General features: G+C 37.3%; 1 protein-coding gene across 25 annotated transcripts in view; it reads left to right on the top strand.

Annotated features, from left to right (window-relative positions):
- Window positions 1-16,180, top strand: part of SLX4IP (SLX4 interacting protein) — a 108,990-nt gene that overhangs the window by 72,187 nt on the left and 20,623 nt on the right. For 23 of the 25 annotated variants that reach the window (XM_009673982.2, XM_068940250.1, XM_009673981.2 and 20 more), the window contains 2 exons: window positions 9,166-9,275; window positions 10,807-13,216. In XM_009673982.2, the coding sequence (XP_009672277.2) occupies window positions 9,166-9,275; window positions 10,807-11,632 (936 nt within the window). In that variant the 3' untranslated portion in view covers window positions 11,633-13,216. Of the gene's footprint in view, window positions 1-9,165; window positions 9,276-10,806; window positions 13,217-13,300; window positions 15,625-16,180 lie in introns of those variants that run through there. The other 2 variants (XM_068940248.1, XM_068940247.1) reach the window with 2 other exon arrangements.

Here is a 16,180-nt window from a genome sequence, read left to right as displayed (position 1 = left end):
AGGAGAACCTTTTTTCAGGTAGGAGCAATTTGTAAAGATTGGTAGAAGGTTTTATGTTAAATTCAGTTATCTTAAATACCTTAAAGACCGTATTTTATTGTTAACTGATACCATATTGGACAGGGGAAGGAGGAAACACTGTGAAATACACTTGTACAGTTCACAGTGTACAAGGTGCTAACCTTGGCATGAAATTGTGTTGTGTATATATAATATCACAGTTAAACTGTTGTAATTGTGGGCTAATCCTGAAAAGGTCAGTCAGCGTCCCCTCTATTTCCAGCTGCATATTCCTTTCCTTTCCTTTCGTTTCTGTTGCAATGGACCTAGTGATTTTTCAGTCAAGATTAAAGCAGTTGAGTTGATCCAGCAGAAAACTATTTATTTGTTAGATTTCTTTGTTTTTTTTATTGGAGGGTTAGTTTTCTGTCATGTCAGTTCACTGAACCAACTCCTCCTGTGCCCGTGCAATTGCTAACTGTAACACAAAGAAAGTTGTAGGAGCATGTAGACAGGATCTGGGAGAAGAGTGGAGGACCGCCCCTTTAGGCAGCAGCAGACAGTTACCCTGGAGTAGAAGTAGCATCCAAAACACACATTAATATCATATTTAATGTAATACTTGTCTGACTGACATTCTTCAAAGTCGTTTCCTTATCTCATTTTTTTCCTCATTAAATCCACTTTTCATTTGGATTTAGATAATATGCTATAATTCTTTTTAATCATTATAGGAGGCATAATGAGAGAACAACTTAATATTAAGCAGTAGTTTGATAGTTATCTGAATGAAATTAAGTGTATTGTATGAATGGGGTTAAATGCGTTGCACTGGTCTCAGTGGCCCAGAAGGTAGTGTCGCAACCTATCATTCATTCATGACTTCTTCCAAATTATCTGAAACAAGATTACACAAGAATACTGAATTATATCACATCTCCTTTATTCTGTGTATAGATGTATGCTGTATTTCTTTTGAATCCCAGACTCAGAGGTGGGAAGTACTACACCTGGAAAGAGGCATTTGTGTGAGGTATGGCCCCCAAGGCCAGCTTCCTCTAAGCTCCTGCTTTGTTCAGATGTGTTATGCTGCTAGGCTTCCTCATATATCTGAAGTATTGAGTTAGAAATGCATGGGGGCTAGGATTCAGGAGCCATACCTCTCTTGCAATTTTGTACCTACTAAGCTGACACTGGCACTTCTGTATGTTCTTCAGATCAGCCCCCATGCTCTCTTTGCTTACTGGTGTCCATTTTAAACAATAGATGTGATCAGTTAAGCAGCAGCAAGTCATCATGTTAACATGCCATTCATTCAAGAGTTATTAAAGAATTAAAATGAAAAGGTAATCAAACTGTAAGAAATACATGCAATTTTTGATTTAGAGTTATTGTAGTAGAAGTAATACAACTGTAAGAGCAAATACTGCCTTTTTTTTTTTTTTTTTTTGAAGAGGGAAACTGCAGACTAATGGGCTTTAGCCGTACCTCACTCAGTGGGACAGATAAAGAATTGCGTTTTTCTTTTGTGAGTTTGTACTTTCCGTACTTCAAACTTCTGTCACCTTTTTCTACTCGTCCTTCATATTCAGCTCAAGCTAACGCAATACTGACAACACTGAAACATGCAATCTCTCCTGCCTTCTCTTCCCTTCTGTTAGCCATGCATACTTGTCTGCAGCTTCTGTTGGTATCGGCATGTGTGGAGAGTTGAATTTTAGTTCCCTGATCCATCTGCAAACAAGGCTTTTTTGTTGTTATTGTTTGTATGGTTAGCTTTCAGTAGGATCACTTTGGTCAGGCTCACTCTGTGGCCGCATAAATGCTTGTGTTGATACCTGGCAAGAGCAGGTGTTGGGTAAGGGTGGTACTTCCCTTTCAATGTGAGTATAGCTTTAAATTAGCTTACATCATAAAACTGCTCTCTGAGAAACTAAATCACAAGTAATGGAGCTACGGTCTTTGACTTAGTCATAAAGAAGAAAGCTGCGGCAGGTTAAGATTCTCCCTTTTGTCCCAGTTGTCTGCCTCTTCTTGGATATTACAGTCCTATAACAGAGTTTGCCAAAGGGTATGTGTGCCTGCACCTCATCTTGCTGCATATCACAGTCTTGGGGATTCATGCAAACCAAACTTCATTGGGTTTTTAAGCCAAAGCAGTGAACTAAGAGTGGGAGCAGCTGAGGAGTGTGTGTGTGTGTGTTTGTGTTCCCTTCTGCCAACCCTGCTGTGGGGGCAGAAACCTCCTGCAAAAGGGGAGGGGAGATATCTGAGAGTGGTAATGTGAATTGCCTCAGTGAGATTTGTCTGAACTCGTCTTAGTTTCTTAGTTTACAAACTGACTTATTTTCTACATGGCAAAAGTGTAATAGCTGTCTGTTATTTGTTATATTAATGAACCAGAGAAGTGGATAAATAATGAAATTGATAGAATTATTTCAATTAGTCAAGACCAGAGGAAACTATGGAGAACTTTGGAGAAACCTCACGGAACTTAGTAAATGATCTTTAGGACCCTAAAAGAAAATTGTTCATTGATATATGCAAAGTAATTTATACTGAAAAGAGCAATTATGGTGTTCATGCATGCTGCTGAGTGAATTAACTGCAAGATCTCTGGAAAAAGACCAAGCTGTTGCTACAGGGAACTGATTTGAAAATGGTTGTTCAGTAACATTATTTATCTGAAAAGCAGACAGACTATGAATATGCATAAGAAATGAAATAAAAAAGAGTAGAATTGTCGTAAAGCCAACAAATAAGTTGAGTACTTCTTCATTAAAAGGTTATGTACTTCTCACTGTATCCAAATGAAGGATAACAGAAATAGCAAGGGTCCTATGACTGCAGTATAAATCGTTTAAGCACATAAAATGATTCCCATCTGAAGCAATATTCAAAAAGCAGGGACAAGTTCAATAATCTGCAGATTTTAGTAGTTGTTTCTTATGTGAGTACTCCAGTTGATTTAAGTGTAAATACTTAGCAGCATTCACAAGATCTCATCTGTCAAAGCCTTGCGGTTATTTAAGATATTATCATCTCTCATCATGCTTTCATCTATATCATTTTCCTCCCCGCTCTTGCTCTCTTGATGTCACAGTTTATGCTGATGGTTAATGCACGTTTGAGCTAAGATTCTGGACTTGGCACTGAATGATGATGTTCCCGCTCTGCAGACTTTGAAAGGACGGGCACCTTCAGCAAAGGGGTAGGGTGGACAGCAGGCGGTGAGAATGTTTAAAGCTGCAGTGAGCTAAAGGTTTTACTTAGTCACTGTGCATCTGGGAGATTCTGATGACCTAAGTACTGGAAGAGATTTAAATGACTTCATGTTTTGATAATAATTCTCTATGTTCCTGTTGTCCAAAGAATATGTGGTAGATTGTTTATATCATTTTAAAGAGCAATCTGTTCCTCACACTTCAGTAGAAAACCCTGTAATAACTAACAGGAATTTCATAACTTGATTGAAAAGTGAGCTGAAATGTATGAAGGGGACAGTTCATGGATGTATTTTTGAACAATCTGTAATTTCTGCAGTTCACTTCTGTCACGCTCAGCCCTTACGCAAACATTTCTGACATGCGTTTTTTGCTCACCATGCAGTCACTGTGTACAAGTTTTCCATGCGGTTGAAAGAGGTAACGACTATCACCGGACCAAGACTGAGTTTCAGAATGAGTATGTTGTGATATAGAACGCAATTCAGTGTTTTCATTATTTCCTCATATTGTGTCTTTAGTCCTTATTAGGAAAAAAAAAAAATCTAACAGGTTATTCTGTCATTACTGGAACTAATAAAGGGGATTGCCTTTGTATTTATACTAAGTCATCTTTTGCCTTTTCCCAGTCATCCGCTTTCACTAAGACACCCCCAATTTCCTCATGTATTTCCTATGGCCCATCCACCTCAGTGACCCCTGCTCCCTGCCACGTTTGGTAGGAAACCTCTGTGACATACCTACAGTTCTTTCCTACATTCCCTAAACTGTCCACTGCAATGCTCTGAATTCTTTCTGTACCCACATATCTGTTCCCGAGTTCCCTCAGGTTTCCTGGCCTCATGAATCCCCCCGGTTGCCTAGTATTCCTAACCTGCCTTTGAACTGCTGGCCAGGGAGAGCTGTCACTTGTTTGGACTGCATACCAGCTGTCAGCAAGCTGAATAGCTACAGCGACTGAGCTAGCTCTGCCTCGCCCTCTGGGGAGACATTTATAAGGGATCTTTCCTTTTCCTGGTTGTCAGTTTTCTTTAAACATTTAAGAACCAACTGACTATGAGACCTCAGTGAGTCTGTCAGAATTGCCTGAGATTAAATAGTGCAGACTGCAGGGACTCTTGATAAGCAAAAACTTAGTAGTTAAGATTCATAGTGTCGACTGAAAGTGAATTTTGGTAGTAGATAGTGATCTGATTCAGAAGTTCAGGAGCTTTCTGTGTTATGCCACTAATAGGTCATGCTGTTCTGCTTGTTGCAGGAGACATGTGGCTTCCTCTGTTTGATATTCAAGTTTCAATCTTGTCAAAAGAATGTATTTCAAAACTACCCCCATTTTCTTAAAAATACCTATTTCCGATCTGGAAATCAGTACTCCCATTCGTAACATGGAATGTGATCCTTACTGTTTTCTGTTGCAAATTATTGACCTGTAGAATGGGACAGTCCACTTCAAAAAGGAAAAGCAAAATTCTGCAAGACCAACCTTTGAATGATATTTCAGATTAAGAAGAATACTCATTTCTGTGCTTGGAACATTTCTGTGAATGGTTTATGGTATGGTAGGAGCTCATAAGTAGAATCCCTCGGAGAGATGCATACTACATTGAAAACACTAAAAAGTTTGAGTCATGTAGGAGTCGTGAAAGGAGACATTAGGGGAAGATTTTCCTTCTTGTGGGGTTAACTAGAAGACTAGACCCAACGTCCTATGCCTGTTGAGTTTTCTGTCAGTTGGATCTGGTTCATCCTTCATTCTCAGGCCTACTTTAGGAGCCTTTTGATATTTATCAGATTGGAAAGAGTCCTATATGACCTCTTTGCTCTGCCAGTCATCTATTAGAACCTTTGTGAAACTTGAAAGCTCATATGGTTGAGCTCATGGTATCGCTAGGGTGGCATTAAGAGACATCATGCAAATACAAGCTCAGATAAAGCTCCCAAGAATAACTACTTCCCTCTGATTCCTTTTACTAGTTTTAGTTTTATTCAGTTATGCAACCGGGATAATACTTTAGCCCATTGCTTCATGTGCATGATTATATTCAGAGTCTAGGAATTTGGATGTTAAGGACTGCCTCACTACATAAGCTATGTGAAGTCTCAGTGGGGACTCCCATATGCCACTCTGATACTAAATTTGATTTATTAAACCCACTGATGTTTTCTATTAAGATTGTTGTTTGATGAACGAGTGAAGCCACATTGATAAGTGCAATTCAAAAGCAACATGTTTTTTTTAAATCAGGCGTGAAACTTAATTATCTCTTACAGTTATTTATTTTATTGGTACACAACCATGTGTATCCAGGCCATAGTCATAGGCAACTAGAAAATATGAAACCAAAGAAGAGGGACGGGGGCAGCATTATTCACTTAGGAAATTTTCTTTTCAGCCCGATAACCCCAACATTAGACCTGAAAAAGATTTCAGTATTTGTATGAGCAGTATTGTCAAGTTGATCTCTGAAGAGGCCAAAGCTTTCAATCTTCTTCAAGATGATTAGTTGTAAGGATTCTTCACAAGTGCACATCCCTAAGTAGTACTTCTACAGGTATTTAATACTGCATTGCTAAACTAGGCTCTCCTGGAGAGAGGTGCAGCTGGCAATCACCACTCTTTTTGAGATTTTTGAGGGATTCTTTTTCACTTTGAGTCCAGATAGTAAAAGAACAAATTTATAATTTGATAAGCCTTAAAGCAAGTATACTGTGTGCCTAACAGTCAAGTTTCTACTTAGGTCTTAATGGAGAGGGCTTTTTTCATCCTGATGCCCAGACCTCTGTTGGAATAACTACTAAGGAGCTGCAAATCAGGTTCTGTGAAGCAAGTATTATGAGCAGATAGGATAGTATCTCCTCTTTCTTTGTAAGCCTTATTTCTGCAGGCCCTTCTCTGTTGATTTTTAGTGACAGAAAGGATTGAGCTTACCCTAGGATTTTCAGAGCACAGATTTCTAATAGAACTTGGCAGTTCAAGGGCTAAAAAACCATTTTAATCTTTTGTGCCCACCCAGTCTCTATACAAATGTAAATATGTCTGTCTTTAACAATTTGCCAAGAAATGTGGTTTTAATTTGTTAGCAGCAATCCTACTCCCTGCAGCTCTTACAGAGTCAAATCGCAAGTCTGGCGGCGCTTTGACGTTTTTCTCTGTCATGGTGTCATTGTTTATATGAAGTCTGCTTCTGCTGTCCTCCTTTTTATGCCTGGAATATTTTTCTTTAATTATTTCACTGCCTAAAAGGAATTTGGGATTACCAGACAGGATGAGAGCAGATTAGCTTTTTTTTTTTCTTTCTCTAACAAGTCCTGAAGTTCCCATAGGAAATAAATAGTATTCCCAAAACAGAGAGTGTTTTTTTTTTTTTTAATTAGCTAAAATTATTAAGTTTAATGAAGGAAAAAAAAGGAAGTATCACCAATAATGGCTGAGTATCTTAGTAGTATAAGCAGTGCCCGTTGTTGTTATTTATGACTCTTTTTGCCTTCTATTGTGGACTTACTCCAGCCTTGGGGAGTTTACATCACTCGTAATAGCAAAAGGCTCTCTGGTTCCCACAGAGTCTTTCAAAGACTGACTCATATGCCTTATGTTAATTGTTCAGCTCTCAAAATACAGCACTTGCAGGGTGTGGTTCCAAGGGGAAAATGTACTGTGCTTAGAGGGCATGTTCAGAAGTGTTTCACATATAAATCATTTTGCTTTTTTTTTTTGTAATGCCTTAACCCTTTTCTGTCGCTACCTGATGGAATAGGTTAGTTGAAAACAAAATAAAAGATGCAAGTGGTGTAGCAAGTGAAATATTTTAGCCATTCACCTCTGAACTATAAACTTCCAATGTGACTCGATTCACATGTGAAATGACTTTGCTGTCTTTGCCTCTCTCTGGGGTCTGCTCTTCACACCCTAAAATGACTGTGCATTCTAGACAACAGTCACAACAGTCATTCCCTGTTCATAACAGGATACAAGTTAGAACTGAGGTTTATGGCTTACCTACAGTAGTGAGTACGTGTGGACAGTTCCTTACCATGATCCTGCTGTGTCTACATTGACACACTCAGATTTTATACAAAGTATTACTTTTCACCCATTGTTTAGCACATCTAGAAGCAGCACCTTAGTGGACTGGTGATTCTGTCACCTTCTGCCTTCTTGATGAGCTTATTGATGAGCTGAGGACTGGAAAAGATTTGATATAAATAGCCTTCCCAGTTACTATGAAGCAGAATAAGGAAAGTGCAAATGCTTCTGCTTGTGTTCCTTTCTGTGGCTAAATAAGCGTGCTCTCCAGCTGTTTCAATACAGAATTATTGTGTAAGAGCCTTCAGTCCAAGTTGTGTGCGTGTAGCTGGAAATTATAATAGTTCCTACTGGCTTCAAAGTTAAGAGTCTATGTCTCTTTTTAAAGCTTTTCAGTATCATGATGGTATTATTCCATTTAATAGTTTTCAAAAATATGAAAATATATTAAGTCAAGTTAGGGGAGTCCATACCTCCAACAAGAGTAGAAGCAGCTATTCATCCCTCATATGAAACTAGTTAGGCTTGATTTTTGAGATTGAAATCACATTGCATTTATGTTTTATGTTTTGTGTTGCTACTGTCAACACACACATTGCAACAGTAGTGCACACAACTTCATGCATCTACTAATCCACACAAAACTGTTTGCATAACTTGCATCTGAAACAGAGGCTCAAAACATCTGCAGTCTTTTAAACTGTCAGAATGCCCTATTTCTTTGCCGGACTACCTTCTTTCTCCTTAACAAAACAGGGAGTTGTTTTTACTGGGTCATTCTCTTGTGAAGAGAAGTAGGGTTTACCCCCCTTCCTTTAGAAAAATAAGCAGGGTTTAATTCGCCATAAGTGAAAGATTCCTGAGTTTGCGTTCCAGCTAGTGGTCATGTACTTGCTTTAGCCTTTTGCCTGCACAGTCCCTCTTGACTTTCTTCAGTTCGTTTGCATTGCCTGGCTCTGGTGTGCTAGGTTCACAATGTTAAGCGAGGAACAGTATAAATGAGTACTGCCTATGTTTGATGAGCCCCAATCAGAAGTTCCATCAACCAGACTGATGAAGAAAAATGCTGTCAAAGAAAAGGAAATGCACAAAGCTTCTTCTCTTCTTGGCTTTGCGACATTTTTTCTCTCCTCTCCGTAGCCTCAGAGATCATATTTATTTGAAGTATATGGTAGTTAATAGTGAAGTCAGCAAATGGCCCTTCTCTCATTGAGATTGTTTCATTGTGAAAGGAAATGCTCACAGTTTGAAGAAAAAGAGCATTTTCCTTCCCTCCCCCCCTCCCCAGTGTCATATTATCTAAAACCATGGTACTGCTGTTAGCTGAGACTAGAAAGAATTCCCCTGTTGTCCTGCAGTAGCCAACCACTACAAGCTGTGAGTGTCCGAATGTTAGTATTAAAACTTTTAACCCTTGCCTTCTTAAATGCGCAAGTAATACTCTGTATATTTTTTGTAAGTATGGAAAATTATGGGAATTCTTTTGAGAATAAGTGTATAGACCACTGCGCCAGTCAGTCTCTTCAGAAAAAACTGACAAAAATGCTCCTGTCTGCAACAGAGATTCCTGGCATTTGTCACAGTTTGAGCCACAAAGATGTCAAATATTTGCCAACAGTTTCCTCAGATGGTTTGGAAAGCTACATCCTTTACATTGCAGTCTTGTTTGTTTGCGGTATATTTTAGCATATGAAATATATTCATTGCGAGTCTGAAAGGGGAGTAAGCTGACTACAGACTCCCAGATATTGATATTGTAAGATTAAAAATAATTTAGTTCTTAGCTGTTTCTCTTAGACTGCTCACATCAATATAATAAAGAACATCTGTAAGCCTTAGTATTAGAAATGGAGTTTTATGTTGAATAATCATTGCTTAATGTGTCATGTTTTAAACCTGTGTTCTCTTTTGGAGCAGAAAGAAAAACTTTCCAATGGGACGTCTGAATATTTTACTGAATCTGCTGAGAACAAAAAGCTTAAGCTTAGTCTGACTCAACAGATAAAGCAAGACACCTTGAAAAAAATGTATGTCACTCATTTTTCTAAGATGTTAAATTTATAATCTGACAAAATATGAGTAAATACAATCCAGTCCATGTAAGGAAGTGTCAAATAATATGAACTCTTATATATAAAAGATTATTTTTGATTACTAAGAGACTGATACTGTACTGTGGATACACACACAAAATGCTCTTTGTTATTTTGTAGGGCATGAAAAAAGCTATTGCAACACGCATAAGCTATCTCACATATCAGTAGGCAGAATTAAAACAGGGTTTTTTTTCTTGAATGAAGCTCTGAGCCAAAATAAACACGTGATGTTTGAATCTAATATGAAAAAAAAAAAACCACTTTGCAAATACATATATATTTTTTTCATTTTGAGAGTTTAAGTGTACAGAGTATTAGTCACGATCTTTGGCCACAACTAAAGAGTGCCCTGTACAGCTATATGGTGCAGTGGATATGGAAGTTTAGTTGGTCAGTTGAACGTTTCAGTAGTCCTCTGCTGTACCACTATGCTCTTCTTCCTTGCATGAGCTGCCAGTAGCCCAAAATATTTATTGTGGAATTTGGGGATTACTGCGAACCCTGGCAACATTTGTTTTAACCCACGTTGTCTCATCTGTGCTGTCTTTAGAAGTGAAATTAGATTTGGAGCTACTATGCCAGCTCTTGGAAGCTCCCCCTTTTCTGAAGATTTAGATATGCTGACTTAGGAACTGATGGCATCAGCAGAGCTGCGGAAAGCAGCCTCAGCATGGGAGGAGCTATACTATAGTCTTCAGACTTTAAATCTTACATAGGCAGCTTCCGTACTTGTATGTAAAGTTCATCTTACAGCCTATGTGAAGTTTAGATTTAAGGCAATATACACCGCTGAAGAGTGTTTATGTACTGACATTCCATCATGACTCTTGTGATTTCATTTTCCTTTATGATTCCTTTTAAAATATCATCTCCTTGCGTTACCTCAGTCCTCCTTAGATGAGCAGGCTTGATATTAGATGAGTAGTGGTTAACTTTAAAGTAATGCTTTGAAATATCCTGGGAAAAATTCCAGAGGAACATTCTAAACTAGAGATTAGAAACTCTCACACACAGACACACACACTGCATCTCCCTGCCTGCCCCCCTCTATTCTTTAGATATGCCTAATGTATATGAATATATGGGAATGGTTTGAAATCACTTAGACACTTATGAAACACTATTTTATCTAGCCAGTTTGGGAAGGAATTCAATGTACTTATGCAGCATTGACCTTTAACATCTGTAATGAATCCGTTCTGCCTCTTGGAATAGAATGTGAACTCCTTCATGGCTTAGTCATTAATAAATTGGGTTCTCCTAGTGCAGTGGAAAATCAGATGGATAACACTTGATATTATCCACACTAGACAAACATTACTGCCTGTCAAGATGATGTACTTTTTTTTTTTCCACATTCAGAAAGAGGGTTGCTCTACTCGTCTTTGAGAGTTTGTAAAAGTGGCAGATTGAGGCAGTAAAGATTCCTTTTTATTAAATACAAAATCCTTTTTTATTGCAGTGTGAAAAGGACAAAAACAAGGAAAAGTAGCGTGAGCAAACCTCAAACCAGCAAGGATTCTGAGAAAGTGTATCTTGGCTCAGTGGACTCACAGAAAGGGAACAGAAAGAATGACTGTCAGACTTCTCCCAATCCTCCATCTGAATTAAAATGTAGGAGCGTAGGACAGCTAAAGGATTGCATAAATACATCTGAGAGCAACTTGGAGCTTGGTGTTTTAGAGCTGGAAAACGATGCTCATCAGAGACAATCAGATGATGCGAGCAGCCAGCGAGAACCTCACTCTGCGGAGTGGTTAGAGACGAGACTTCTAAGCAAAAACCCTCCTTGTAGCTATGAGTCAGCACTGCTAGATCCAAAACAAAGTCAAAAAGTGACTAAAACACAGGCTCAACAACAGAGTTGTGATTCAGAAGAAAAGTTTGACCATTTCAAAAAAGTACAAAAAAGTACTGAAGAGGCTCCTTTAATTCCTAGCAGTATAGAAATGAGCAAGTGCAGTGATGATTGTTTAGGTACGTTCTTGGAGGAGAAGACCCCATTTAATTTAAGGTTGTTTTCTAAACAAGACTTGACAAAGACGATGGCTGATGAAGAGTCACTTATTTTGGGAAGCAAACTCTCCAGACCTCCTCTTGAGGGGAATAATACAGTGCAGACAAAAAAAAATGAGCCAGACCCAACCACTGAGGAATTATCTGTGATGCCTTCATCATCTCGTTTTAAACTGCTGTCTATGTCTCCAGAGAAGCTTATCCAAAAAAGAAAAAAAGCGGTTGAAGATGGTCTCAGAAAGTTAAAGCTGCGAAGGCTTAAGAAGCCATGACAGTATCTGAAATGTTACCTTGATTATATGAATCAACAACTAGATTTATATTCAGAAAGCATATATAAAAAGTAGGAAGTGAGTCAAAATCATGAAAAACAATAAAAATGCAAAAAGTCTAAATGAACTTTTTAAGGAAATTTAGTAATTAAACAGCTCTTTGGTTTGGAACTGTAATTAAGATAATTCTGTTAAGTTTTTTGGTATTGAGATGTGTAAATGTTGTATGAAACAGATGTAGTATTTATAGAAAGAAATTTCTTACAATATTTACTAAGCCAAATTTCTGATGGATGTCTATTTTGGCACTATAAAAAACTTGGTATCAGCTGGTGACAGCAAAAGTTAAAACCACTTTCTTGATCCATTGACACCTATAGTTATCAATTTTTGCTCATTTCTTATCCTATAATTGTTTATGTTAGTTGAAATTAATTAATTATTTTTATTTCTGTGTTAGAAAGTTCACGGTTTAGTCATATGATCCTTACAACAGTAAAGCAAATTCAGATTATATCAAATAAATCTTTAACCAACCTTTAATATTGCTGATAAGTTAAGGTGTATATTTTCAGTGGGGTTTCAAAATAATTATAGTTTGTACTATGCAGTTTTGATATGAATATGTATTTCTAACATGAGCTGCGGATGCAAGTGATCGTGTATTCTCTGTTTGGAAAAATTAAGATAGGTTTTATATTTGCAGTCACTGAATCTGCAAACTTTGCTATTGGGGAAAAAGTCATATATAAATATGCGTAAACGTATTCATGCATGCATATTTCAAAATCAAGCCCTGTTTGGGTGCAAGGACAACATACTGTAATGTCTGGTTTTTTTCAGGTGTTAGTGATACTTGAGTTATTAGTTATTTTAAGATGGAGTTAATTTTTAATTGTACAGCTCTTTTTAATACTGCATTTGTAAATTATATGCTAATGTGCTACGGGAAATGTAACTTCTTATTTCACATTTATCTTTTTAAAAGAGGTAAAATAAAATTAAAAGCATTTTCATTTTGATCATTCTCTCAAAATCAATGTGAGCACAGAAATTGTGTGTGAAGCAAGTTTTGTGAAGTCTTACATACAGTTACTACTGTGACTATCCTTGTTTAGTTTAGTAGGAACATTCACAAATGCATTCGAGCTCATAGAAAGCATGACCACTACAAGACACTTTTTTCTTTTTTTCTTCCAGTCTGTTTGCATGGTGTTTCTGACAGTATTTTGCAATAAGGTTGCTTTACCAATCTTCAGGCCTGCAAAAATGTCTTTTCTGATAAGAAGCAAAACCAAAGCTGCAAATGAACCTGAGTTTGGAAGAAAAATAGCCTAAGGTATGTTTGCTGTTGTCTTTTGTATGGGCTAAAGATGCTGTGTTAGACATCAGGGAAGGAGGAAGAGCGCTTTTTGATGGACTTGAAAAAGTTACAAGGATATATTTAGTGAACTAGTTATCAGAAAAATAAGAGTAATTAAAATAGAATCATCTTGAGAGTTTATATTCAAGTCTTGGCATGTATTTTCTGGACGGATTGTTTCAATGCTTACAGTATATCAATTCATAAAAAAAATTAAAGAAGCATATATTTTAGCCTACAGCTGTAAGTTACTGTTTTTTCTACTTTTTGCTTGAATCATTGTGAGTTTTCTATTATATTTTCAGGTATAACACAGCTACCTACAAGAGAGGTTCGGAGAATTATGCTGTGACAGACATATGTTGTGTTTAGAAAATCATTTCAGTTGCTTCTTTTCATTTTATTCTGAATAGAAAAAAGATCTTATGATTGCTTTTTCATATTGGCAAACCCAGTGATGATATCTGTGAAAACTGTGGACAGGCTTGAGCAAGTATAGCCCGAACTAGTACAACTTACAGTTTTGAACTCTGAAGCTTCCCTTCCTCTTGCCTCTCTGCTCTACAAATCCAATTAATTCAAGTATTAGAAATCATAACTCTAATCACAGACAGTTTGTATCATCACATAGCGTTGCTGTTATATACAGTTCAACCATAAGGTTACAATTTAGTTTTAATCTCAACAAAATAACATATGCAGGTATGCGCCTTTACAAATAAATGTCATTGGACGTGTTTAGGGGGCTTGGGTAGATTATCTTTATTTAGCCGGGAACACTTGATTCTGCCTTTGGATCTTTTATTATGTTACTTACAGTGCCTTTTTCTATCACTTCATTGATAACATAGGAACATCCTCCTTTTAAAACAGCGATCTTGTGACATGTAAGAATTGGAGGGCTAGATTATTTAAAAGTGTTAGAGGCCTAGCGATTCAGAAGGAATGCAACTGGACTTTGGAAAAAAATGCATAATTGCCTCACTCCTATTGTAATTAGTGGGTTCTTAGCCTCCTAGACTCTTGAAAGACCCACTGTTTTGTGTGTTCGCTACATATTTAGGATCTCATTCTTAGAGACTAATTTTACTTTGAAAAATTGTCTCCTGGATCCTCTCAGAAATGCAATTATTTAGGGAAAAGGTTTGAATTCATGGATATTTTTGGATTTTAGCTTGTGCTGCTGCCCAGAATTGTTCTTTCTCTGTACAGCAGGACTATTATAAAAGTTTTCCTTTTGCAAACTTTAACAATGTTTTATGTGATTCTGTTACATCCCGACTGTATTGTTACCACATGTTTCTGTTATCTTTGTACTTTATCCTTAAGGTCTTATCCTCAGTCTTTGGTTTTTTCTTTATCAGCTAGCCACCTGCATCCAGATCACTGACAGGTGTGTGTGATCTGAGATGTTCTAGATGCACACACCTAATTTCCCAAATCAGATTTAGGAAGAGGAAAAAAAATTACTGGAAACTGAGCCTGAGTAATGTAAAACTAGTATTTTACAATTCTTGGCCTTGGCTTTCTATTACAAATCTGCTTCAGAGCAGTATTAACATATCTTTCTGCTAAAAGTAATAAATATTTAAGGCGCTATTCTGTTCTGAAACTGGCATTGAAGCACAGAAGCAATGTCTTTATTTCTTTTCCTTTTTTTTTCCGTTTGCTCTGGTTTGACATACGTCAAGATTAAGAGGAACTGACTGGCTGAAGCCCACAATGCGTAGTTCACATTGTAAAATATAGATTTGTCCTTAAAATGAAATAACTGTCTAGTTCAAGCAAGCCCCCTCCCTCCTTTTTAATAAATCATCTGGTTAATTTGCTCTGTGCTGTTTCCTGATAATGAAACAATCCTTTCCTAGGCAAACATTTTCTATGTGCAGATGACCATTTGCATTATTCTTTCTGTCTTAAGTAGCTAAAAGTAATTGCTTGGTGAACTTTTGTGTTTAAACACACATCAAAAGCCGAACCAGACTTTCGCATATTTATTTATTGAAAGGAAGAGCTGATGTAAAATCTCCTTTGGCCGGTGTTGATCTATTAGAAGGTTTAACTGTCAAAAGATTTATTCTGAATAATAAGCGTTGTGCTAGCGCTGATACTATCTGTCCAGTTGTAGTTCTGCATACTAGGGGCGAGACCCTGTGTTTAGCGTGTTATTACCATTGTATAGCCACGTTTCAGTGTTACACTTCATTTAGAAAAGTTTCAAGAACACCTGTTTCTAACAAAAAGGAAAATTTTAAGAATCAGAACTTTTCATTGCTACAGAAATTTTTGTCCAAGCAAGGTGTAAGGAAATCTTCCTTAGGAGTTTGTTTCATCAAAGTAAACTTCCTTTTAACAGCTCTGCATGTTGGGTTACCTGGGTTGAGTTTCAGTTGAAATTTTAATATCATCATCTTGTTGGCTTTTGAATGGAAAATGATAGATGCTGTTTTAAGTGAAAAGATGGAGGAAAGAATTTTTTGTTTGCACTGATAAACAGGCAATTGAAATAAGAATGATATTAATGTAATTAGAATATCCCAGATTGCTTGTGTTATGAATTGTTAGATACTGATATTGGCAAGAAGACAACTAAATGTTTCATACTGTATTAAAACACTCTAGTGCAGGCTCTAGCAAACAGAGTTAATAGTATCAGGTGTCTTTTAACCAGCAGTGGGAAGTGTGGGTTGACCTCAGAAATCAGCTTTAATAAAAGACACTCCTCACTTCTTTACTTTCTGCTTTTTTTCTTTTCTAATAAGCATGAACTAGCATCAAAAAACCTCTGTGAACAAGAACATGTGGGATGGGGGAATAGTTGCACATCTAGCTTTTCATCAAAGGGTCCTACAAACAGCTAAACCTGGGAGGAATATGAATATGCTTATTTTGACAATTGGGATAGCACTGAGGGTAAGCAACTTCTTCAAGGTAATACAAGTTGGTTAAGGAACTTACACTGCAAATTCTTTCATCAGCTCATTTGAGTATTTCTGGACACAGTTCTCCCTTCTGTTTACTCCCCCCCCCCGCCTCCCCCCCCCCCACTAATTAAAATGGTACCTAGTAGGGTAAAAGGGAGTCAGGTGACTTTTTTTTACCCTCGGCCCACCTTTTTCACTTACTAATGGCTCATACTGGAAAATGGTAAAAGAGTTGTGAAAATGATTTAGTGCCACAGGGCA

The sequence above is a fragment of the Struthio camelus genome, chromosome 3 (assembly GCF_040807025.1).
Source record: "Struthio camelus isolate bStrCam1 chromosome 3, bStrCam1.hap1, whole genome shotgun sequence".
NCBI lineage: Eukaryota > Metazoa > Chordata > Aves > Struthioniformes > Struthionidae > Struthio > Struthio camelus.
This window is presented reverse-complemented; position numbering and strand designations above follow the sequence as displayed.